This window comes from Hypomesus nipponensis, chromosome 7, assembly GCF_054491055.1.
Source record: "Hypomesus nipponensis isolate SF chromosome 7, ASM5449105v1, whole genome shotgun sequence".
NCBI classification, from domain to species: Eukaryota; Metazoa; Chordata; class Actinopteri; order Osmeriformes; family Osmeridae; genus Hypomesus; species Hypomesus nipponensis.
Window position 1 is genome coordinate 2,595,280 of NC_140367.1, and position 24,721 is coordinate 2,620,000.

At 50.0% G+C, this 24,721-nt stretch overlaps 1 protein-coding gene across 1 annotated transcript in view; it reads left to right on the forward strand.

Moving 5' to 3' along the window:
• Positions 1–24,721, forward strand: part of plxna4 (plexin A4) — a 221,216-nt gene that overhangs the window by 143,420 nt on the left and 53,075 nt on the right. The window contains exons 6-13 of the mRNA XM_084700986.1: positions 5,758–5,881; positions 9,407–9,560; positions 12,475–12,574; positions 12,888–13,002; positions 18,888–19,088; positions 19,252–19,348; positions 21,340–21,521; positions 24,648–24,721. The exon at positions 24,648–24,721 is cut by the window's right edge and continues 78 nt beyond it. Of these exons, the coding sequence (XP_084557112.1) occupies positions 5,758–5,881; positions 9,407–9,560; positions 12,475–12,574; positions 12,888–13,002; positions 18,888–19,088; positions 19,252–19,348; positions 21,340–21,521; positions 24,648–24,721 (1,047 nt within the window). The remainder of the gene's footprint in view (positions 1–5,757; positions 5,882–9,406; positions 9,561–12,474; positions 12,575–12,887; positions 13,003–18,887; positions 19,089–19,251; positions 19,349–21,339; positions 21,522–24,647) is intronic.

Consider the following 24,721-nt stretch of genomic DNA (forward strand, 5'->3'; position numbering starts at 1 on the left):
CCGCCGGCCAATATCGATGTGCTGATTGCCACCTCTGATGGCTGTGTGTGTCCGTGAGTAAGTACGACTGCGGAAATGGGGTATCTTGCTAATGTATGAGTACCACACCAGTGTGTGTGTGTGTGTGTGTGTGTATGTGTTGTGCATCAGGGCACAGCTTCTCACTGTGGGGAAGCAGGGGCTTGTGATTGGTCAGCGAGACACCCCATCTGACATCCTCAGGCTCTATTTATGTAGCTCACCAAGTTCATCATTTAGACTATTCTGCCTAGCAACAGGGACACTGCAATCCAAGCAAGCAGAGCAAGGCTATGTTGACCTCTGACCTTAGACCAGGGTAAGTACACCAGTGTGTGCATGCTCAAAGCAAACACACACATTGCCTTGCAACATGTTATGTTACAGTACACACACACACACCTGTCTTTTCTCCTTCCCCTCGTATCCTCACTGCTCTCTCATTTTCCGCTCAGTCGGGTGTGTGTGTGTGTGTGGGGGGGGGGGGTCGGGGGGTTCAGGGGGTGGCCAGGGGCAGCTCAGACACGCCGTGCGGTCGGGTGGGTGGGGGGTGGTCTGGGGGTCTGGGTCCGCCTCTCTCAGGGGGTAATGGGGTCAGGGCCACTGGACTGAGTAATGACTCTACCAGCCAAGCCCTGACGGCTCCAGCTCTGCTCTCTGGCCCGGCCCTAATGACTGAGAATAGGGATTGGGATGGAGCAAACAGTGTGTGTGTGTGTGTGTGTGTGTGTGTGTGTGTGTGTGTGTGTGTGTGTGTGTGTGTGTGTGTGTGTGCAAAGTCTTGCCTGAATATACAGTACTGAATGTCAGACAGTATTGCCTCATAATTTGGTCGTTTTTCTAAGCTCACCTGAATGAATGCGAAGTCCCATTCATGGTTATGTCGAACGGCCTCGGATGGGGGGTGTCTGCTGTCATAATGGAGAACTGGAGGAAGACGCCGCTTTGCTGTCTCCCAGTGTGGATTACACAGCACTCACGTTATATATCGTATAGTTGTGTAACGGGAGAAACCTAGCTACTGTATATATCAGACTAGGGAACAGGATTTATAGTCATGCAGACCCAGGTCCCTGTGTCTCTCAGACATAAACACACGAGTGTGTCTGTGTGTCTGTGTGTGTGTCTGTGTGTCTCTGTGTGTCTCTGTGTGTCTCTGTGTGTGTCTGTGTGTCTCTGTGTGTCTCTGTGTCTCTGTGTGTCTGTGTGTCTCTGTGTCTCTGTGTGTCTCTGTGTGTCTCTGTGTGTCTCTGTGTCTCTGTGTGTCTCTGTGTCTCTGTGTCTCTGTGTGTCTCTGTGTGTGTCTCTGTGTGTCTGTGTGTCTCTATGTGTCTGTGTGTCTCTCTGTGTGTGTGTGTGTGTGTCTCTGTGTCTCTGTGTGTCTCTGTGTGTCTGTGTGTCTGTGTGTCTCTCTGTGTGTCTCTCTGTGTGTGTGTGTGACACGTCCCCCCCTCCCCAGGACTGCAGTGGGACGTTCCTGATAGTGCATGGTGTCTCTGCCGGCCCCTGAAAAGTTAATAGCTTTCATTTCCCACCTCGCTTGACCTTTACTGCCTCTCTCACATTAAATATGCATTACACCTAAAGTCTCCCACAGTCTGCTGCATCAGCACCTCTCTCCTCCACCTCCCTCTGCCCTCTCTCCTCCACCTCCCTCTGCCCTCTCTCCTCCACCTCCCTCTGCCCTCTCTCCTCCACCTCCCTCTGCCCTCTCTCCTCCACCTCCCTCTGCCCTCTCTCCTCCACCTCGCTCTCTCCCCAGTCATCTCCCTCTCTCCTCCCCTCTATCTCTCCTCCACCTCGCTCTCTCCCCAGTCATCTCCCTCTCTCCTCCCCTCTATCTCTCCTCCACCTCGCTTTCTCCCCAGTCATCTCCCTCTCTTCTCCCCTCTATCTCTCCTCCACCTCCACCTCCACTCCTCTACTTCTTTCTTCCTGTCCCATATCTCCCTCTTTCCCTTGTCTCCGTCTTAACCCTCTCTTCTCAGCTATCGCCGGCATCCAGCACATCCATTCATGCATACATCCAGATATATTTATCACGATAGATTTTCCTGTGCAATTTGAATCATCAAAACAGTAATGATATGTTAGGACATACATTGCGGTGCACGTGCTGTATTTCCACAGGGTTGTGGTGAGATCATGCAAGCCTCCATGACTTAGACTCCTTCCCCTACTCCTCCTCTCTTCCTGTCTTCCTGTACTCCTCCTCCTAACCCTTAAAGAAGGCTGCCAGGCTAGAGACAAGAGAGGAGATTACTGCCCATTCACTAGCAATCGAGTCCTTTCAGCTCCCTTTGTAACTGTAAGAGTGTGTGTGTGTGTGTGTGTGTGTGTGTGTGTGTGTGTGTGTGGGGACAGACACATCAGTAGTCTGTCTCATTCATACAGAGCATATTGGTTCTGTTCTCCCCCACTAACCTCTGATTAGAGCTCTGCGCTAGCCTCCACAGAAGCTTAGTGGCTATGTCTGAACCACTGCCAACACAGGGGCACTGAAGCACAGGGACAGACTGGGGGAGAGAGGGAGAGCAGAGGGGCGAGAGAGAGAGAGAGAGAGAGAGAGAGAGGGAGAGAGAGAGAGAGAGGGAGAGGGAGAGGGAGAGGGAGAGGGAGAGGGAGAGGGAGAGAATAAGAGCCAGAACACAGGAGAGGAGAGAAGAGGGGACAGGGGAGGAGAGAGGATAGGGGAAGACAGGGGAGGAAATAACACAGAGCAAAGACTTTCAAACAGGAAATGCCCCACCTATAGTACAGTACTGCATCTTCAGCCCGTGGTCAGTAGTGGTAGCTTGTGTAAGTACTCCAGTTATATATATTAATTTACTGAAGTGTTTTGTCTCATTTGTACAGCGAGGAGCCAGTTGTTTTAATGCCATACATATTTAAATTAGGAAAATATGAAAACGGCCAATATTGCTTTCTTTTGATAATGCAAATGAGATATTTTCCTTTGCTAATGCTCTCTGTGAAGTGGATGTGGGCCAGTGTGTCAGAGAGAGAAGGCAGATAGAGAGAGAGGGGGAGAAAGAGAGAGAGACACTATCGCTGAGTGGAACTCCTACAGTGATTGATCCCTTTCATGTGATTTGAGACCCTGTTCATTATTCATTAAAACATCATATTCCTCGATGTTCACCAATCCATTTGCATAACAAGGCAAACAAATGGCCCCCCTCCATCTTGTAAATAGTGTGATTTAGCCCACTAATGATAATGTATTAACGAGGCAAGGCTGTCAGGTGTTCCTATTGGCTGGCTCATCAGCCCCGCGATACACATTCATCACAAGTCTAATCGCTTCGCTATCATCCACCTTCACACCCACCACACTGCTTGTGCACACACTCAATTATGCATGTTCGACACATGTCATAGTCAGGCATCAAAGTAACCCTCCATCATCCCTCCTCTCTCCTCCAATCCATTTCTCTCCATCCCATCTCTTCACTGGCGTAGCGTCCCACAGAGATGATGTCATAAACAGGGACGTATTAGGCTCCAGAGGTGACTGCCCTTGTTAAAGCCCCCCCCCCCCCCCCCCCACACACACACACACACACACACACACACACACACAAAGCCCAGGTCCATGTGAGTCCAGCCCTGCTCTGTGTCTTTTAGTCTTGTTCTTAAAGGGCCAGCGTGACTTTCACCCCTGTTGATTGCAATTGCATGCTGCTGCTCACAAATACATAAAGCTGGACCTGAATACTACCTGGAGTTTCCAGTGGGGAGGTCAGTCTGTATGCAGGTCATTGTAATCACAGAGGGAACAGTGTCCGGAAAGAGAGGGAGATTACACATGGAGAGGGAGGGGTTTCATGTGATGAGTGAGGTTATGAGTGAGGTTTGACAGCTTCTGTAACGGCGGGAACCAGAACTCCGCCCCCTTGAATCTCTAAACCAGACAACATAACTGGTTTCCCTTTACAGGTATCGTCTATACGATGGTATTATTCACTTTTGCAGTCTCATTCTCGAACTAATACACACACACACACGTTTCCATTCCACAACTCAATAGTTATCAGCAGTGGGTGCAAGCTAGGGACACAAACCAAGGTGAGTGTATGCGTGTGGGTGTGTGTGAGAGTGACGGAGAGTGTGTGTGTGTGTGTGTGTAGCGCCCGCCTTAGGCTTTATATACAACTCAGGGTATTAAATCAGCAATAGAATGAAGGAACAGGACTGATGGAACCTCACAATGGGGCATGCTGTGATTAAAACCTTCTCAGACCTGCTTAGCTCAGAAACCTCACCGTAAAAGCTGCGGAAAACGATTGTTGCCTTCCTAAATCCACCCCCCACCTAACACACACACATTTCTCTTCTCTTCTTTTTATCCTCCACTTCAGAGGAGATTATTTCTCCTTCCATTCTGTCTCGTAGAGTTCTTTTCTGGTGCCTAGGCCGCTTAACTTCACTATACACACTGTGTCTGCCTCCGCTGTTTCCTGCAGTTTTCCTGTTTCCTCTCTCTATTTCTCCCTCCCTCCCCCTCTCCCTCCCCCCCTACCTCCCCCCTCCCTCCCCCCTCCCTCCAGATGAAAAGCTCCTTACTTCTGTGTAGAAAGTATTAGAGTATCTCAACTGTCACCCTGTCTGTAGCCCTGTCACTGTCTCCAGTCTCCTGAGGACTTCTCTCTCTCTCTTTCTCTCTCTCTCTCTCTCTCTCTCTCTCTCTCTCTCTCTCTCTCTCTCTCTCTGGAGATTTGCTTGTTAATTGCACTGGAAGTTTTTGTTCAAATCAATGGGGATTAAACAATGTAGGATTCTAAGGGATTGTAGGCAAAATTGGGGTTTGGGGAGGGTTATGTTGAAGTGTAGGAGAAGTAGGGGTGGCTTCACACATTGATCTTTAGTTTTTAAGGGTTAGGAAAATACTCACACCATTCATAAAACTAACGAACAGTAGACAGGCATTGTACATTCACAACTTTAAGCGCTAAATGGTTCCATTATGGTGGTACTTCCATGTACAAAAATACAGTTGCTTAACTTACCATATTCAAACCTCACCTCATGGCTTTAGTTAGTAGAGAAAACAATGGGCTGGGGGGTCTATTCGGAATAGCCGACTTAAGCGCATTGAAAGACGATCCTTGCAATGTTCTCATGCACCTGCTGTAATAGCACTGCTATTCAGTTGTTCTCTGAGCTAATGGAGGTTGTCACATGTCAAAAAAAAACAATGTGTTGAAATGTAAGCTAGTAAGTTTTCCGATGACCAAAGGGAACAGGTTTATTTTACCAAACCACATAATGCTCTGTAATAGAGTGGATTAGACCACCTGGCGCAGTAATAAGGGGTGAGGGGACAAGGGTTTTCAATATCACACCTCCCCCCTCCACCTGCACTTGGCACTGCCCATGAATGCCCTTCATTAAGAACTTTGTCACAAAGAAGCGGCCTGTCTCCTCTTGTCCCAATGGAACAGCTCTACTTCCACAAATAGGGCAGCCATTGTTTTTAAATCCCCCCTTGAAGAATGTGCCCAGGGGTTTCAAGTGAGTCTCTATTCTGCCGCCTGAGAAATATGATAAATGTTTCTGAACACGCCCGCTCAGGTATCGCTAAGCTAGCTAGCTACCTCGCTAACATTCTCCTTTTCCCAGGTGCTTACAGGTGGGAGAGGGTGAAAGAGGATGTGGTCGGGTTACCGGGTAGCTAGCTCTGGTACATGGGGATGTTACATGAGAATAATGGACTCTGTGATTTTTCCTTTCTCACAGGTGCACCAAGAAGGAGAAATGCGAGCGCTCGTCGGAGCCTCGTCGCTTCGCATCGGACATCAAACAGTGTGTTCGTCTCAGCGTCCACCCAAACAACATCTCTGTGTCTCAGTTCAGCGTAACGGTGAGTCGTTTGAACTCTCTCCTGCTCCCAAGTATTGCACAGCGACAGTGCATAAACATTTCATTGTAGCTATTAAACATGAATTAAACATGCTTTAACCATAAACTGCATCAATCTGTTTCACCTAATCAACAAAATGTATTTCTTTCCGATTACGAACATAACGCGTACATTTGGACAGCTAGCATTGACCGTAAACAAAGCATAAACCTTATAAACACACAGTCCGGTACGTCTGCAACAAGTTACTGACCACGATGACATCATAGCCCTGGACCAAAACCCAGAGTGATCCCATTCTTTGCCAGCCCAGCCTGAGCATACAGGAAACAGCCCGTGAGCCTTGTCAGTGCAGGAGTTATTGACGCTGTTTGGCGCTAACGCGGTTAGGCCTTCCTCATGTTCGTCAGAAAGCAGTCCTAACCTAATCACCCCACCTAACTGCACGTCCGAGCAGCTGGCCTGGATAGGGCTAGACAGCTGGATTGTGGAAAACACAACCTCGCTAAAAATCCATCTTGTGAAGCTCCGATTTATCTGTTTGGGTACGAACTACTCAATCAACGTCCTATGGGGAACCAAAGACAGTTACAGGAAGCTGAAGGCCTGGTTGAAGTTAAGTCACATTCTCCGTGTGTGTTTGTGGCCCTCCATGAGTGAGTGTATATTGCGCGCGTGTGTGTGTGTGTGTGGGGGGGTGTTCCCTGTGTGTGTGTGTGTGTGTGTGTGTGTGTGTGTGTGTGTGTGTTTGTGTGTGTGTGTGTGTGTGTGTGTGTGTGTGTGTGTGGGGGGGTGTTCCCTGTGTGTGTGTGTGTGTGTGTGTGGGGGGGGGGGGGGGCGTTCCCTGTGTGTGTCTTTCCCAGGGTGTGTGTCAGAGCGATGGGAACCCCCCCCCCCACCGAGCTCCTGTGTCTGTAAGCCCATCAAAGCGTTCACCCTCGCCATCCTCCTGTAATCTCAGCACCCCTCCCGCCTCCCGCCCAATCAGATTACGACACAAACACAGCCACTAGGACGGCAGTCACAACTGTCCACGAGCGCTTTGCGATCGCTATGCCAACCGGCCGAGCACCACCCCCCCACACACACACACACAGTATTTACCAGGAATACACATATAGACTGCATGTTTAGACTGTTCATCCATCCATGATATCACATTACTGTCCAATTTCCCCATTTAATGGAGATTTTGAAATGGGTTTTAATCTCCAAGGCCAGGGGCCTGGATGTGTAAATGTGAACCCTTAAGGCCAAGCTCTGATGAATCATCCTCTTCATCCAGCGCCGACCCAAACACAACACACCCAGACCATGTTCTGCTCCACATCTGTTTCAAATAATGAGATTCATAGACGGAGAGGAGTGTGTGTGTGTGTGTGTGTGTGTTTGTGTGTGTGTTTGTGTGTGTGTGTGTTTGTGTGTGTGTGTGTTTGTGAGAGCTTGGGAGTGTTTAACCTTTTCAGTGTGAGCAGCCATCTCCAGGTCTCAGCCACAGACCCCAAAATCCAATTGATTGCTGGAACATTTGGCATCCAAACCGGCTACCTGACCTTTATGAAATAAAATATTAGTTTAAAAAGATAAGCTGGAAAGACTCCTGAAAAACCCTTTCAGCGTTACCAACCATTTAAATGTATTTATTAAAACCAGACTCATTCTTTTTTCTCTCTGTACTTTGGTCACTCCTGCCCTTGCAGGGAAGCTGTACTCGACACAACGACACCTGCTGGGTGCAAATTTCTGTCTGTAAAATATGATTCAGCACACGCCGCCCGCAACACGGCACATCCGATCCTAGTTTCCTCGTGGACATCGACAGGAAGCGTATGTTACCCTGAGCTCTCTGCCTCTGTAGTCGCAGGTGAAAAGATCTGCTTTGACATTGAACCACACGACTGCCTCAAAACAACTGTGTTCTCTCCACTTTGCCATGGCGACGCAACACAATCCATCATGGCCTATACTGAAGTCAGTAGGGCATTAGTGTGTAACATTCCCTAGACGGTACAGTAAAACAAGGTGATTTTCATCTTGGCGTCACCCTGTGGTTGGGGTTTGCCTGTGCCCTGCTCCAAAGAAACTCCCTGCATCCCTCTTTCTTAAAGGGAAAACTGATTTAACTGAGGAGGGAGAGTTGAGGAAAGGAGAGAGAGATGAGAAAAGGAGAGAGATGAGGAAAAGGAGAGAGATGAGAAAAGGAGAGAGATGAGGAAAAGGAGAGAGATGAGGAAAGGAGAGAGATGAGGAAAGGAGAGAGATGAGGAAAGGAGAGAGATGAGGAAAGGAGAGAGAGATGAGAAAAGGAGAGAGATGAGGAAAAGGAGAGAGATGAGGAAAGGAGAGAGATGAGGAAAGGAGAGAGATGAGGAAAGGAGAGAGATGAGGAAAGGAGAGAGACGGCCTTGTCTGTTCATCCCCAGATTTAATATAAGTGTGTGTGTGTGTGTGTGCATGCATGCGTGGTTTCACGTCCGTCTGTCCTTTTCATTAAACAGCAATATAAAAACCATCCAGGTCAGCCCTTCTGTGCAGTAAAGGAGCTCTCCTTGTATCACACGTGTAATGCAGACGGTGGCAAGAATCAATGCCTCAGCCCACCAAACTCTCCCATAAATATGTATACCTTAGTCCCAACCCCTCTTCACCTGCCCCCTGTTTTCTCCTCCCACTTGTTCAATGAAAACCTTTTTTATTTTCTCTCTGTCTCTCTCCTCTCTGTGGCTCTGTCTCCTCCTCTCTCTCTCTCCCCCTCTGTCTCTCCAAAGTGTGACCCAGGTGTCAGGGCGTCAGACAGCTGCAGTGCATTGTGGGAGGCCGTAATGTGGCATGGTAGAGGCAGCAGCCCTGGCTCTGCCGTCCGCCAGATGAGAAACCACAAAGAATCTGCCTGGATTACAAACACCAGCAGATCCCCCCCGCTCAGTCATCCCACTGCTCTTTTCATACTGCTCTGGCTGTCATTCTCACACTCTTTACTTATTTGGTCTTGTCTCTCTCTCTCTTCTCCCCTCAGTTTATCCCTCACTCACTCCCTTCCTCATTTTCTGTTTCTTTCATGTCCACTGAAAGGCATTAATGTCAGAGCGGAGGGAGGGAGAGAGAGAAGGAGGGAGGGAGGGAGGAAGACAGAGGGGAGAAGGAGGGAGGAAGGAAGAGAGAGGGGGAGGGAGAGAGGGAGGTGGTTGATGTCGCTTGGACATCTAAACAGGAAGCATGTGAGCGTGCTCACACCAGGATCTCCTGTATTGCAGCCCTTAATGTTTCAGTGTTTTCCATCACGCGTCACAGATCGTCGAGTCCTGCTCTCTGCCATCGTCATGGCGCTCCTCGTGGCTGTCTGACTCGCTACTGCCGCGTTTGAGTGTCTTCTTCGCCCGCCGTTAACCCTGTGTTACCATACCAACACACTCAAATAACTTCAAGTGGTTTTTAATAACCATTTCAATCACATACAGCTGTACAAATCAACCCCCTCCGTCTCACGTTAGTCTGAGCATCTCTGTGGTTCTTCGCTTCCGGCAGTTGATCCTGGAGGCCCACAACGTTCCGGAACTGTCCGCGGGGGTGAACTGCACCTTCGAGGACCTGGCTGAGATGGACGGGCTGGTGGAGGGGAACCGGATCAGGTGCAGCTCACCTGCCGAGAAGGAGGTGCCTCGCATCATCACCGACAAAGGTACGGAAAGGTGTCACTAACTCAGGGGTGGGTAGGTCTCACCCTGTAACCAAGGTACGGAAAGGTGTCACTAACTCAGGGGTGGGTAGGTCTCACCCTTTAACCAAGGTACGGAAAGGTGTCACTAACTCAGGGGTGGGTAGGTCTCACCCTTTAACCAAGGTACGGAAAGGTGTCACTAACTCAGGGGTGGGTAGGTCTCACCCTTTAACCAAGGTACGGAAAGGTGTCACTAACTCAGGGGTGGGTAGGTCTCCTTCATTAAAGAGGGTATATGTAGATCTCTTATTTTAGATGAGTAGGTCTCACTCGTTTAGAAAGTTAGCGAGGGCTTGTTCATTAGGAAAGGTAAAGATGGGTCCGAACGAGGTTATGGGTAGGTCTCTAACAAGGTCATGCGACGGTCTAAATCAGTAGGGTGGACGTGCTGGGGCTGAATTAATGGCGTTCCCTCTGCCGTAATTAGCAGCTAAATGAAGAGACTTATTTATTCTGTTTGGAGGCGGGAATGAAATCTGCCTGAGTGCCCATTTTCAGGGAGTTAACACCTGTCGTACACAAACATCAAGAGAGAGAGGGAGCCTGCTACACCTGCATCAGTGCTCGCACGGCCCGCATGGTCTCTGTCTCCCTGCCCTGGTTTAGGAGGGATTCAGTTCCCCCATCACCAGTCCTAGCCTGCAGGCCACTGAGATCTGCTCCAGGCAACATTTAATCATTTAATGAACAATTGTCCCTGAGCAAGTGGGACTTGTTTCCTCTCTCACCCGAGTGGATGTGGAACAGAAGGAGTGATGGGACCCTGGCAGCCCTGAGCGCAGTGGCATATCCCTCCGCCCGCACCGGCGCTGCTTCCAGGTGACAGGGTCGGAGGAGGGATTCTCTATTTCAGTTTCTTTGGGAGAAAACGGAGAGATGAACGCTCGCCGCCGCTGAGATGAGAAGGGAGGGAAGAGAGAGAGAAGGAGAGATGGAGTAGGAAAACTGTTCTCCTTGTTTCTTCTCATCCCCTCGCTCTTCCTGTCTCTCCTCGTCATGGATGGTTAACAAGCTCTCCCCCCCCCCCCCCCCCAAAAAAAAAAAAATCTTAATCGTTTTTCTTCAGGTGTATTGAAATACGATATTGTAACAACAAAAGACTATCCTGTAACAACCAGAACCCACAGCACCATTAGCAAATCCCTTTTTAATCGTGTCCGGCTCATAAACTGCAGCGCTAGTAATGAGGCCCATGGAGAAAAGACTAACTGAAGGGTCCACCTTGAGTGTTTCACATGTGACACTGGAGCCAGGCACTATACATTAGGAGAATTAGCAGGTGACTGGCTTCCCTACAGGTGAGAGAGGAAGCCAGCAGTGACCTAGTATGAAGCTCTGCATGAATAATAACACCTTCACCTTCCACACCAGACTGACTCCTGAGAGCCCAGCCCACCATGAAATTACAGGGCTGGGGCACTGAGACGACCCCTGCTCACAGTACACACACACACAGTCTCTCACACACACAGTCTCTCACACACACAGTCTCTCACACACACAGTCTCTCACACACACAGTGTCTCACACACACACAGTGTCTCACACACACAGTGTCTCACACACACACAGTCACATGCACACACGGTTATACGATAGCATATGTGCAGTTGAGGTTACTGCTAGACATGCATACATTCTTATTTATGCAGCTCCAGTTCCAAAGCACCGTGACTCATTCCTTATAATAAACACTGTAATTTGTGTATTTTGTACACAACTGACACAAGCATGCTGTTGCTCTCACACATGCTGTTGATGCAGAAATATCCAGGCAAACACTTTCACAGATGTGAGAGTGACAGAGGAGAAGCCTGAGGGGACTTGGGGGAATTAGGAACATTTGTTCAGCGTTCTTCATAGCATTATATAAAGCTTTTGATGCTGCTGTAATACAAACATGCAGCGATGCTCACACAAACAAACTCACTCTCTCTACCTTGTCTTTCTCGCTTTCGCTCTCTCTACCTTCTCTGTCTCTCTGTATCTTGTATCTCACTCCCTCTACCTCCTCTCTCCCTCTGCATATATTAACATAAGAAGGACGTGTCACATTGCACACAAAATAATTGATCCGACCTCTTCAATCTTCTCGTCAGTCACTTTCCTTTGGTGGGACTCGATGTGTGAGCGTGTTTAGCAGGTAGTGTCCATGTGCGTGCCAGGCATCAAAGTAACGTTTTGGTGGACTAATTAGGACAGATTCATTGTCTGCAGTCCTCTGTGTTGATTGATGAATGAGTCCCTTTCTGTCTATGGCCGTGGAAGAGTGGGCGAGCGAAAAGGAGGCAAAGAAAGAAAAGAGAATATGGCGTGACATGGAGATGGATGCACAGAGGGTGGGAGGGGAGAGGGCGGGAAGAGATGAGGAGAAGAGGGAGAGAGAGAGAGCCCACTCTCCTTTGAGCATAGAGATGTCCATGCGGACGCACTGTTGAATTAAACATGGAATCCTTCATTAGAGCCAGACAAAAAGACACCTACATCAGATACACACACACTTATTCACACACACACACTTAAGGACTCACACACACACACACATTCCCACGCACACACACACACACACCATGGCTCTCTCCTGGTCTTGTTTTATCCTAAACCTTCCGTTTGTCAAAGACACTCTGAAAGACGAAGCAGAGAATGCGTTGCTCCCTGGAGGGTAGTTCTGGGTAGCTTGTATTATCAAACCATATACGGTGAACGAGACTTGGCCCTATCAAAACATAATGCTCCTCTGAAGATAAAAACCCTTTAGGCTTAGCAACAGGCTGCGAGCAGCCTGAACCAATGGCGGCTGTCGTGGCCTGGTGATGTGGAACTGTGACGCCGTGCCTGAATTGAGACGTTCTCCTGTTCCTCCTGTGTTCTCCAGGCGACCACCAGATTGTTCAGCTCTACCTCAGGTCTAAAGAGACCGGGCTGGCCTTCGCTAACACAAGCTTTGTGTTCTACGACTGCAGCGTCCACATGTCGTAAGTCTCCTGTCCGCTCCTACACCTGCCTTCATTAATCACTCGGCTGCTGTGTGATTCAGATGCGATTCCTCCAGTGTGATTCAGATGCGATTCTTCCTGTGTGATTCAGATGCGATTCCTCCAGTGTGATTCAGATGCGATTCCTCCAGTGTGATTCAGATGCGATTCCTCCAGTGTGATTCAGATGCGATTCCTCCAGTGTGATTCAGATGCGATTCCTCCAGTGTGATTCAGATGCGATTCCTCCAGTGTGATTCAGATGCGATTCCTCCAGTGTGATTCAGATTTGATTCCTCCTGTGTTCCCCCAGGTGTCTGTCCTGTGTGAGCTCTCCGTACCAGTGCCACTGGTGCAAATACAAACACGACTGCACCCACGACCCGCGCACCTGCTCCTTCCAGGAGGGCAGGGTCAAGACGCCTGAGGTGAGCATGCCACACCCGCAGGGGTCAAAGGTCATTCAGAGACGGGCTCTCTTCAGGAAGTGGACTCGTCCTCTCACTTTCCTGTTAGACTGATGACGAGACGCGTCTGCGTTTCGTTTTTTATTCTAGACTTTTTCTTTTGGGATATTGTGTCGTGTAGTTAGATATTCAGTGGCGTCTTTCAGAGACCTTTGTAAACACGTGCGCTGCTGTGCCTGTGTTCCTGGCACATCCAGGCCAACCAACTGCACTTCAAACGCCTCCAAATCTGATGAAAACGAGCCATTTTCCCATCCCCAGCCCTATTCCCACTGACAGCTTATAGCATGTGAATTATCAATAGTATTGGCAGCGGTCGGTTCTCCTTGAAGCAGACTCAAATTAATTAGAGGCTCTGCTTTGCAGGATGAGCTACAGAACTGGCTCTGTTACATCTCTGTTCCTGGCACTGGCTTGGCCCTCGGGGTGTGTGTGTCTGTGTGTCTGTTTGTTCGGTAAAAGGTGGGGTGGATGTAAGGTGCAGGGTTGTGTGTGTGTGTGTGTGTGTGTGTGTGTGTGTGTGTGTGTGTGTGTTTTTGTTAAATGGAAAATGGGTTCAATGAAAATGTTTGGTGAGTGTGTTTGCATGGGCCCATACATGCTAGACAGTTTAGAAGCCTCTGTGTGTGCCGTTGAAGACAGACGCTGCAGGGTGAGGCGGGGGGGCAGGGGGGGAGGGGCAGGAACAGCAAGCTAATCTGGCCCTGGGGGGGTGGCAGTGATTAAGATCACTAGTCTGCCTGTCACCCTGCTCTCTGCTCTGAACAACACTGACAAACTCCAACATGTCTTCTCCTGAGATGAGTTCAGCCCTCACAGTCCTACTGCACTACTGCACACCATACAGCCCTCACAGCCCTCACAGTCCTACTGCACACCTCACAGCCCTCACAGTCCTACTGCACTACTGCACACCATACAGCCCTCACAGTCCTACTGCACTACTGCACACCATACAGCCCTCACAGTCCTACTGCACACCATACAGCCCTCACAGTCCTACTGCACACCATACAGCCCTCACAGTCCTACTGCACACCATACAGCCCTCACAGTCCTACTGCACACCATACAGCCCTCACAGTCCTACTGCACACCATACAGCCCTCACAGCCCTCACAGTCCTACTGCACACCTCACAGCCCTCACAGTCCTACTGCACTACTGCACACCATACAGCCCTCACAGTCCTACTGCACACCATACAGCCCTCACAGTCCTACTGCACTACTGCACACCATACAGCCCTCACAGTCCTACTGCACACCTCACAGCCCTCACAGTCCTACTGCACACCATACAGCCCTCACAGTCCTACTACCTTACTGCACACCATACAGCCCTCACAGTCCTACTACCTTACTGCACACCATACAGCCCTCACAGTCCTACTGCACACCATACAGCCCTCACAGTCCTACTGCACACCATACAGCCCTCACAGTCCTACTACCTTACTGCACACCATACAGCCCTCACAGTCCTACTGCACTACTGCACACCATCCAGCCCTCACAGTCCTACTGCACTACTGCACACCATACAGCCCTCACAGTCCTACTGCACACCTCACAGTCCCAACCTGCACAGCACACAGGCTGGAAGACTCTCCTCATCCTGTCATCATCTCTCTGACCCCTGCCGCTGGGCTGGGCAGAGACTTGGTGAGTTTGTATTTCCAATTAAACAAGCGTCTCAAGTCAATATTGACTGGGAATGATGGTTGGATTGGTTTTCCTTTGTGCAGCTGATACACACAGGTCCGTACAAAGCGGAGGGGATTTAACATTAGCACGTTAATGACATCTCACCACATGTTTTTGTTTGACTGCTGTCTTAAAAAGCAGGTGTTTCAGGGTCTTAATGACTTTAATTTGGATTTAATTAACCCCACGGACTGAGGGTCGGGGATTGGAGGTAAATTGGGCGCCACAGTGAATTAATGACTTGGCTAAAAAAACACACACACACACACCACTCACAACACCCACACACAAATCCCATAAGTGGCAACAAGTCAACTTTGCTCAGTGAAATAGGATGCCCCTCTCCCTGACCCTACCAGATGAAATTCAGTGTGCTGTTCCAATTAAGGGATTTCAGGAAGTGATCTAAATAATCCACCCGACAATATTCAAATGAGCAGGGATGAGCGATGGCGTCCTACTGGCTGAGCCTGTCGTTAGCATGCACATGCAACCCTAACCCTAACCCAGGTTAAAGATAGGGGGCGGAGCAATGTTTTGATTGGCTGGGGACTTGGACCTGCAGCTCAGACAGGACGTGATGGGGCATCGTCAGGGCAACCGGCGTCTCTACCCTCGTCTCTCTGGGAGACGCTCTTATTTAGTGAGTCTGTGACGGTCGTATGACTGTGAGAACCTCCATCCTCCCTCCCTCCCCTCCAGTTCTGTCCTGTCCTGTCTTTGGCACTAATCCAGTAAAGGGATATATTTCTCTACATTAGAGAAGACCTCTCCTCTCTCCATACATATTCACCCCCGAGGGACCAGAGAGAGACTATGAAATATGTATCCCCGCTACGAGGCAGGAGGTGGGTGTCTGGCAGTGGGCGGGCGGTCCCGTGTTGAGAGAGAGAGTTCCCCAGCTCCTCATCGATCAGGTCATCTACCTAGATCGTATTAAGCAGAGGTCATTGGCGCTGGTCGTAATGATTGACAGCAACCTTTGCAGAATCCAGACAGAGATAGTTAAGTGTTTACATCAGTGAGTCACATACAGACTCTGAGTGAGCAAGAGGAGGATGGAAAGGAGTTCACACAATGGAAAACAGTCACGTAAATGAGATGAAGTGTGCCTGAAAACAAGGACATGGGAGGAGAAATGAAAGAGAGAGAGAGGGTGAAGGAACGAGAGAAAGATGAAGGCCGGGGAAAAGGAAGTGGAGGTGAGGTAGCCGGGAGGAAGGAAGTGAGGGATGAAAGGATAGAGAGCTGGTTCATGAGTGTAAGACAGGAGAGATGGAGAAGAAGGAAAGTAGAGCAGAAAAGAGAGATGAACAGGCAAGACGGTGAAGGAGAGAGAGAGTTAGAGAGAGGAAGAGGAAGAATGAGAGAGTGTCTTTGCCCGGGGCTATCTGACGGATAATAAAACACTGGCCTGCCTTACTAATCGCGCCAGGTGTGTGTGTGTGTGTCAGAGAGAGAGAGAGTGTGTGTGAGTCTCAGGGACTCAAGATTCTCCTCACCTTCACACATTGCTATTATACTGCTCTAATAATGGACCTGGCCATCTCCTCTCCCTCTCGCAACTCTCTCCGCCTGTCTTTCTCTCTCAACATCACGCTCCCTCGCTCCCTACCTCTCCCCGCCACTCTCTATCTCTCGTCTCTTTTCATCACTGTCATTACCAGGGTCGTTTGCTGATTGTGACCAGATCCAAGTCACTCCCCCAGGTACAGAGAGAGGGACTGAGAGAGGGGGGAGGGGGGGTACAAATCTGTGAGAGGAAGAGAGGGGGATTGAGAGGTAAAGAAAGAGCCACTGGAGAGAGGACAACATAGACAGAGGGACAGAGAGAGGGACAGAGAGAGGGACAGAGAGAGGGACAGAGAGAGGGACAGAGAGAGGGACAGAGAGAGGGACAGAGAGAGGGACAGAGAGAGGGACAGAGAGAGGTTCTCAGTCCTCAGTTAAACAGCAGAGGTAATTGAGTGTGACTCATGATTGTGCAGTGTTCTTCCCAGACAGGATGACAGGCAGAGTCGCTTTATCTGAATACCCGCCTGGAAAGTTTAAGGGCACAGCTTGATGACTTGAAGAAAGCTCAATGTCCGCATGCTTCCCTCAGACACTGTTGTTTGGGTGTGTTTTATATGTATGGTAGTGACTCATTTTTAGACAGTTGTGTGTGTGTGTTCTGTGTTGTCTGTTTGGGTGTGTGTGTACTGAATCTGTGTGTGTGTGTGTGTGTGGTCATCAAGGGTGGTCCCTCCATCGCCTTGTTTATCACCCAGATGGGGTGGGGGGGGGGGGGGGTTATAAACCAGTAGACAGTATATCAGCTTAACGTCTAAACGTAGAGATGGGAAGCTGCCGCCAGGATATACGACCGTCTGCACACCACTGAGGGTCCACTTGGTCTCACTACCGTCGTGGGGGGGGGGGGGGGGGTCACTTGGCAGTGGTCTCCTGGGAAGATACCAATTTCTGTGCTGACGCTTTAATACTTAACTGTAATAAACGTGTGTGTGTTTGTATAGAAGGGCATTCTTTTTTGTGTGTGAGAGGGGAGATGTGTGTTTGTACGTGTTTTGACGGAGGCTGGATGTGAAATATTTGTTTGGTGATATCAAATAGGGGGAGAAGGGGTGGGGCGGGGGGGGGGGGGTGGAGCTGGGGGGATGAGTTAAATCTGAAATTCTGAGGTTTCCATCTGCCTAGCTTCTTGTCACGATGACAGATGACTCCAGAGGGTGTGTGTGTGTGTGTGTGTGTGTGTGTGATTTGATTGTTAGATCAAATAGTCCTCCTTGTTTCATGTTTGTTGAAATCCCATCAAGAGCCTTCCATGTCCCTACCAGTGTCTTTTCCCAGAGACGTGTTCCCCCTGAGGTCTCCACTGGGTCAGGGGGGGAACACGTGCCCCCCCCCCCCCCCCCCCCCCCTCTCACGTGCACGCAGAACTGCCATTTATCTATAATGACTTTTGAAATAGTCTGGAAGAAACGCTGCACAGGCGCGCCCAGGCAGTCATTCAGCCCTAACCCAATCAAGTGGCTTTTAATGAACTTCAAATAAGTCTTATCACCCGAACGTGGCTGGCTCCTTCTCAAACACGCCTTCCTCACTCCTCCACTCCAGGAACTAAAGGACACCTTATCTGCTCTCTCTCTCTCTCTCTCTCTCTCTTTTTGTGTGTCTCTCTTTCCCTCTCTTTCTCTGTGTGTCTTGATAAAGCGCTCTGCTTTTCTTGTGCGAATCCACCGTTTTTACCTTCTTTTCCATATTTGTTAATTCTCTCACTCTTAACTGTGTTTCTCTCTCTCACTATCGCTGTCTCTTCTTTTGTAGTACTTTACTACATTCAATATCCTCTCTCCTGCAGACTGGAGGGACTGTTCATAAAAGGCTTAAAGGAACGAGTTTTCCCTGAGATAGGACCAGTAATGCATTAGTAAATACTGTGGAGACCTTCATGATTAATACACAACACCTCACCTCCACCTCTTCCTCCATCAGCTCTTCCACCATTAGCTCATCACTTGTCGTCATTGAAGCACTATTTTTAGTCAGCCACTACCGCAAAACAATTACATACAAATAAATACCAACTAGTGGATAATTTGCAAAGCCAAGCTGTCTGTTCCACAGTTAAACAGTCTACTCTGCTACTAATGCAGGTTAATGCCCTTCTTATTATGTCACAGTTAGCCCTAAATGCCCATGTTCCTCTTTTCACGGAGTGTATGACCCTCCTTGCTCTCTGCTGTGTACAGAAGACATCCCTATTGGTTCAATAAACTCCATGAAAGTTGTGTCAGTGGGCACATATATCCATTAACACTGAATGAATATCAGCAAAGCTAACTCATTGCTGCTTATACTAATGAGAATGCTAATGAGGATGCTATTACTAATCCAGATACTGATGCTAATGCTAATTCAAATACTGATGCTAACGCAGATGCTAACGCAGATGCTAACGCAGATGCTAACGCAGATGCTAACGCAGATGCTAATGATAATGCAGATACTGATGCTAATGCAGATACTGATGCTAATGCAGATGCTAATGCTAACACCAACCGTGCGGAGGAAGTAAACTCTCCCCTCGCTCTGTGGTTTTTTGGTCCTCCTGACCAGCTCTCGGTGCGCCTGTTGCAGGAGTGCCCTCAGCTGCTGCCGGTGGAGGAGATCCTGGTCCCAGTCGGGGTGGTGAAGCCCATCACGCTCAGGGCCCAGAACCTTCCTCAGCCGCAGTCGGGCCAGCGAGGCTACGAGTGCCTGCTCACCATCCAGGGGGTGGAGCAGAGGGTGCCCGCCCTGCGCTTCAACAGCTCCAGTGTGCAGTGTCAGAACACCTCGGTGAGTCTGGTGCCCGGATACACACACACACACACAGACACACACCTACCCACATTAGTAGGTGATGTTGTGACTTCTGCCACAGCAACAGGTGATGTTGTGACTAAACATGGACTTTCTCACTTTCGTGCGTCTTCCTGTGTTTTGGTTTCCGTGACAACAGTACTCGTATGATGGGATGGACATGAGCAGCCTGCCGGTGGACCTGACGGTCGTCTGGAACGGAGACTTCAGCATCGACAACCCTGCCGAGAACAAAGGTGAGCTCTCCCACACACACACACACACACACACACACACAGTCTCTCTCACACACACACACACACACACAGTCTCTCTCACACACACACACACACACACACACACAGTCTCTCTCACACACACACAGTCACACACAGTCTCTCTCTCTCTCACACACACACAGTCACACACAGTCTCTCTCTCTCTCTCACACACACACAGTCACACACACATACACAGTCAGTCAGTCACGCACTCATAAGGTTTCTCGCACACACACACCTCTCCATAACATACTCTTTAACATGCACAACTCTACGAACTAACGCCCACACAAACAAACCTACATACACAGACCCGTATGAACACACACGTACATCGCCGTTGCCTCACCACCGTTGCCCTTGGAGACGGTCTCCATGGCAACTGGCGGGCGGTGCGAGGGTCCGTCCCCCTGGTGCAGGAGACTGAGAAGCCTCCTGGGTAACTTTACCCCTCCTCTAATATCTCTGTTTCTGTCTCTCTCCTCTAATATCTCTGTTTCTGTCTCTCTCCTCTAATATCTCTGTTTCTGTCTCTCTCCTCTAATATCTCTGTTTCTGTCTCTCTCCTCTAATATCTCTGTTTCTGTCTCTCTCCTCTAATATCTCTGTTTCTGTCTCTCTCTTGTCTCCCCCTTCTCTCTCTCTCTCCTCTCTCTCCTCTCTACCCTCCCCTTAGCCCCTCTTTCTCTCTCTCCCCCATCTCTCTGTTTCTCTCTGTCCCTCCCCCTCTCTGTCTATTGCTCTTATCTGCTTTCCGTCAGCGCCCCACAGTCTGTCTCTCTCTCTCGCTCTGTTTCTCTGTCTCTCCACCCGCTGTCTCTCTGTTTCTCTATGTCTCTCTCCCCCTCTCTCTCTCTGCCTCTTCCTGTTCACCTCGTTAGCTTCTCACCTCTTATCTTGGATTCTCTTCCTCTTCGTCCTGCTGCTTCGTCCTGCCTCTCTCTCTCTCTCTCTCTCTCTCTCTCTTTGTCTCTCTCTCTCTCGTTCCCCTGTCTAGCTTGTTATGTTCACACCTCCTATCCACAGTACCCCATCACCGCTGATATCTCCTGCTAAGCCTGTGTGGTTGTGTGTGTGTGTGTGTGAGGAAGTCTTAAGTGTTCCTAGTTTGGACTGCAAGCCCAGCTTGCTCGACCCCTGGTCAGTCAGTGGTTCTGTACTGATGTGGAGTTCTGGTGTGTTTGAGGGAGGGAGGAGGGGGGGGAGTACACACCACTGACACCCCCCTGGAGCGGGCTGAGTGGACTGGTCCGGCTCGGCGTTTAATGAACAGATCACACGTATGTAATAGCAATTAAAAAGCGAATGTCTGGATGGTTTCCATGGAGATGAGATGATAATATAGCGGGTGAGCAGAGGCAAGATGCAGTGGAGGGAGGGTTGATGGTGAGAGGGATGGGATGGAGAGATGTATGGTTGGAGTCAGGGATAGAAAGAAAGAGAGAGAGATGAATATAGAAAGAAGACATTGCAGGGATTGAGAATTGATACATTACATGAGAGAGAAAGATATCGAGGAAAGGCCCCTAAATAGACATCAACAGAGGTGCGGTTTTAAATATCCAAGAATATGACGATTACCGGGAAAACCGATCATCCTTAGAAAACAAAAACTGTGTCCTTTCCATGCTCGTCCACCTGCATGGAAAGAAATGTTTCAAGTTAAACTGAAAAAGTTGCCTCATTAAAGCCTCACTAACCTACCTCTCCCTCTCCTCTCCCTCTCTCCCTCCTTCTCTCCCTCTCCTCCTTCCCCCCCCTCCCTCCCTATCTCCCTTCTCTCACTCTCCTCCCTCCCTCCCTCTCTCTCTCCTTCTCTCCCTCTCCTCCCCCCCTCCCTCCCTCCCTCGCTCCCTCTTTCTCTCCCTCTCCTCCCTCCCTCTCTCCCTCCCTCTCCTCCCTCCCTCTCTCCCTCCCTCTCCTCCCTCCTTCTCTCCCTCTCCTCCCCCCTCCTCCCTCTCCTCCAGTCCACCTGTACAAGTGTGCGGCCCAGCGGGGCAGCTGTGGCCTGTGTCTGAAGGCCAACCCCCAGTACGGCTGTGTGTGGTGCAAGGGAGAGAGCCGCTGCACCCTCAAGCAGCACTGCCCCCACCCAGAGAGCCAGTGGCCCAAGCACAACCCCAGGTGCACCCACCCTCGCATCACCCAGGTGAGCACCTCCCCACCCTCGCATCACCCAGGTGTTTGTTTGTGGAATATTTCATGTTTTATGGGGCAGCAGGAGTCCAGTCAGTACACAGCTCCAGAACCAAGGAAGTGCTTAAACGGAGATCGTCTTTCCACGCTCAGCCAATTCTCTGTGCCCTCCTCAGCAGAGGAGGGGAATGGTCCTGCCCTCCTTCGTGTACGAAGGGACACCAGACGCATGTTTGCCCCTGGGAGCTCGAGAGCTCTCCTCTGCCCTGCCATCAGCAGCCTCTGAACAGATGAACACACACACACACACATAACCCCTCCACTTCACTGGTGTGTATCGCTCTCTGGGCGGTAAACTGTCCTGACCTCATCTGGATGGATGGATGGAGAGACTAGAGAGGAGGATAGTTACCCCCCCCTTTCTCCTCTTGTCTCTCTGAGGGGCTGTGGGGGGCAGAGGGGAGGAGGGAGGGAGGGAGGGATGGATATAAGGGTTATCGCTCTATCCGAAACACCGAGCGGGCAGAACAGATGGTGATGGAGGGCTAGGGGACGGATCAGCGAGGGGGAATCCTCTCCGCTGGACGGACGATGGTGTGACGATGGTGGAAGATGGAGGGATGAAGGGGGAATCCCCTCCTCTCCAGGGAGGAGTGAGGGATGCTGACAGGCCCAGCCCAGTGACTCGCCTACCTCAGCCGGGCTCCGTTTGGAACATAGCCCACTCTCTGGAGCCATGGCTGCATTCCAAACCAAACGCACACCTTGTTGTTCTTAACACGCATCGGGTTTTCACGGGCATGTCCAGAACAGCCGTCACCGTGACTCACGTTAGCTTAGCTCGTAAGTCAAAACAAGGTTCAGCGATGCTCAGAAGAACAAGAGGAGCATATTGATGTGTAGCATCCAGCCTGTTAAACCACCGTAAGCCGTCCCTGCCTCCCAGCTCTCCCCAGACATTCCTGGGTGGTTTGATTTATCCTCCGGGGCGGCACCCCTCCTGTACGTACGCTTGGCGACCAGAACAGCAGCATATTGTAGCTTTCTCTCATCCCCTTAAACCCTTCATCTTGTCACCCCCATTGAGGACCAGACCTTCAACTCCCCCCCCCCCCCCCCCCACCATACATTCTAATACTCTTCATTACATTGACATCACCCGTGAACAATCTGTTCTGGAGCGAAGCAGAGGAGTGGGGAGCAGTGATTAAGGGTTTGCCTCCACCAAACCGTCAATTAGCTTGTCAAAGTCACAAATCTAATCAACGGCCTGTCGCCCTAATGAAAAGTGACTTCTCGTCACCTTACTTATTCATCTCTCTCTCTCCCTCTCTCACCCTCTCTCTCTGTCCCTCTCTCTCTCTCTGTCCCTCTGTCTCTCCCCCTCACTCTCTCTCCCTCTTTCACCCTCTCTCTCTGTCCCTCTCTCTCTCTCTGTCCCTCTGTCTCTCCCCCTCACTCTCTCTCCCCCTCACTCTCTCCCCCCCCTCTCTCTCTCTCCCAGAGAGAGGGGGAGGGCCTTTCCCCTTTCCATGCTGATCAGTTCTAGGAGAAGACCCACAATGCTTTGCGGCGGCCCCCTAATTGCGTGCGTTGTAGCCGCGGTCCTCACCAGTCTCCCTCCTCTCAGTAGGATATGAGCCAGGGGTCTCATTCACCGTCAGACGTGCAGGATACGAGCGTGACCGGCCCACCGGCCTGCCAATCTGCAGGACCATAACAGCATCAACTCTCAGTCTGGTCTTCAGACGTTTAGTTTGTTGTATTCAGCCGTGTTCTCCTGGAGCTGGGGGTCTCCCACGGTCACAGAACGTCCTGCTGTCGCCAACTCTGACTGCTCTGACCAACACGTGCACAACCAAAACACAAGCTTCAGCGATCACACACACACACACACGCACACGCACAGCCTCCCAACCATACCTTCAAACACCCAAGAGGCCCCACCTCAGCCCCTCTGTCGGTGAGGGATGAGCCTTCCATGCAATCATAATGAGAACTGTCTTCCCCTCTGGGACCAGCAGAGAGAATGACACAGCACAATGCTGGTAATGATAGCCCCTCTGTCCCACTGGGACCTAAATGTGCTTTATTTGGCAGAGATAAACGTGGGCCTGTTCTGAGGTTTGCTGTACATCCGCCAGTCTGACCAGTCAGGAGCTAACCCTGCAAGATCCATCTGGGTGGATCTCTCTCTCACACACACACACACACTTCCCATCTGTAGGATTTTGGTCCAGCTCTCGGTCACAATGACCTCAGCTCGAGCCAAAATGGCGAACGTCAGGGAATAACCTAATCTGATTGGCCGGCTGAGCTCTGTGTTTTTGCAAGCCATATGTGGATCCTCCAATGGCAGGAACACTGAGGGGGTTTTAATCAGCGCTGGTTAACATGCTCTCAAGCTAAGCCTCTGCTCTCACACACACACACACACTTACACTTTCTCTCTCACACACACATACACACACACACACACACACAGGCCCTTGCGATAACCCAAATGAGATTTTTCTGATTAAATCTGATGCTTTTTTACACTTCGACTCAGTTCAATTATGAATGGAGTTATCATGTGTAAGACTGGTGTTTCATTGAGCTGAAGATGTGAATGTGGGGAAAGACAGTCTGAACTAATGGAGGCCTGCTTGACTGGCTGCTCTCACTAATAGACTTATCAACAACCTGGTATTAGTCTGATGTCCCAGATAGAGACTCAGGTTGAACACTCTGAAACATAATGGCAGAGATAGCTACAGTATCAAGCACACACAGCTTGATACGACCAATTAAAACGATGTAATAAACAGACTTCCTGTACTGGACCCAATGAGCTGATACCCATTCACACAGTATCCAATGATCTGAGGGGTGTGGGGTTCATTATACATGCCTGGGACAGAAGACAACTGCTAATCTGCCCCTACACACACACACACACACTTTTTGTGAATAAAATCATAATTAACGGCTGCATCCCCAGTTATAAAAAAGAAATAACTGTCCCGCCCGCATTCGTAAACAACCCTCCACCCCTGAGCGATCGTGAGAACCCCACATTTTGACATTCAACTCGTATCACAGATGCCGTTATCCTTTCTAACCTTCCGATAACCCTGTGGTGTGCTGTGCTCCTCAGATCACCCCCCTACGCGGGCCTCGCGAGGGGGGCACCCTGGTCACCATCCGGGGGGAGAACCTGGGCCTGGACTT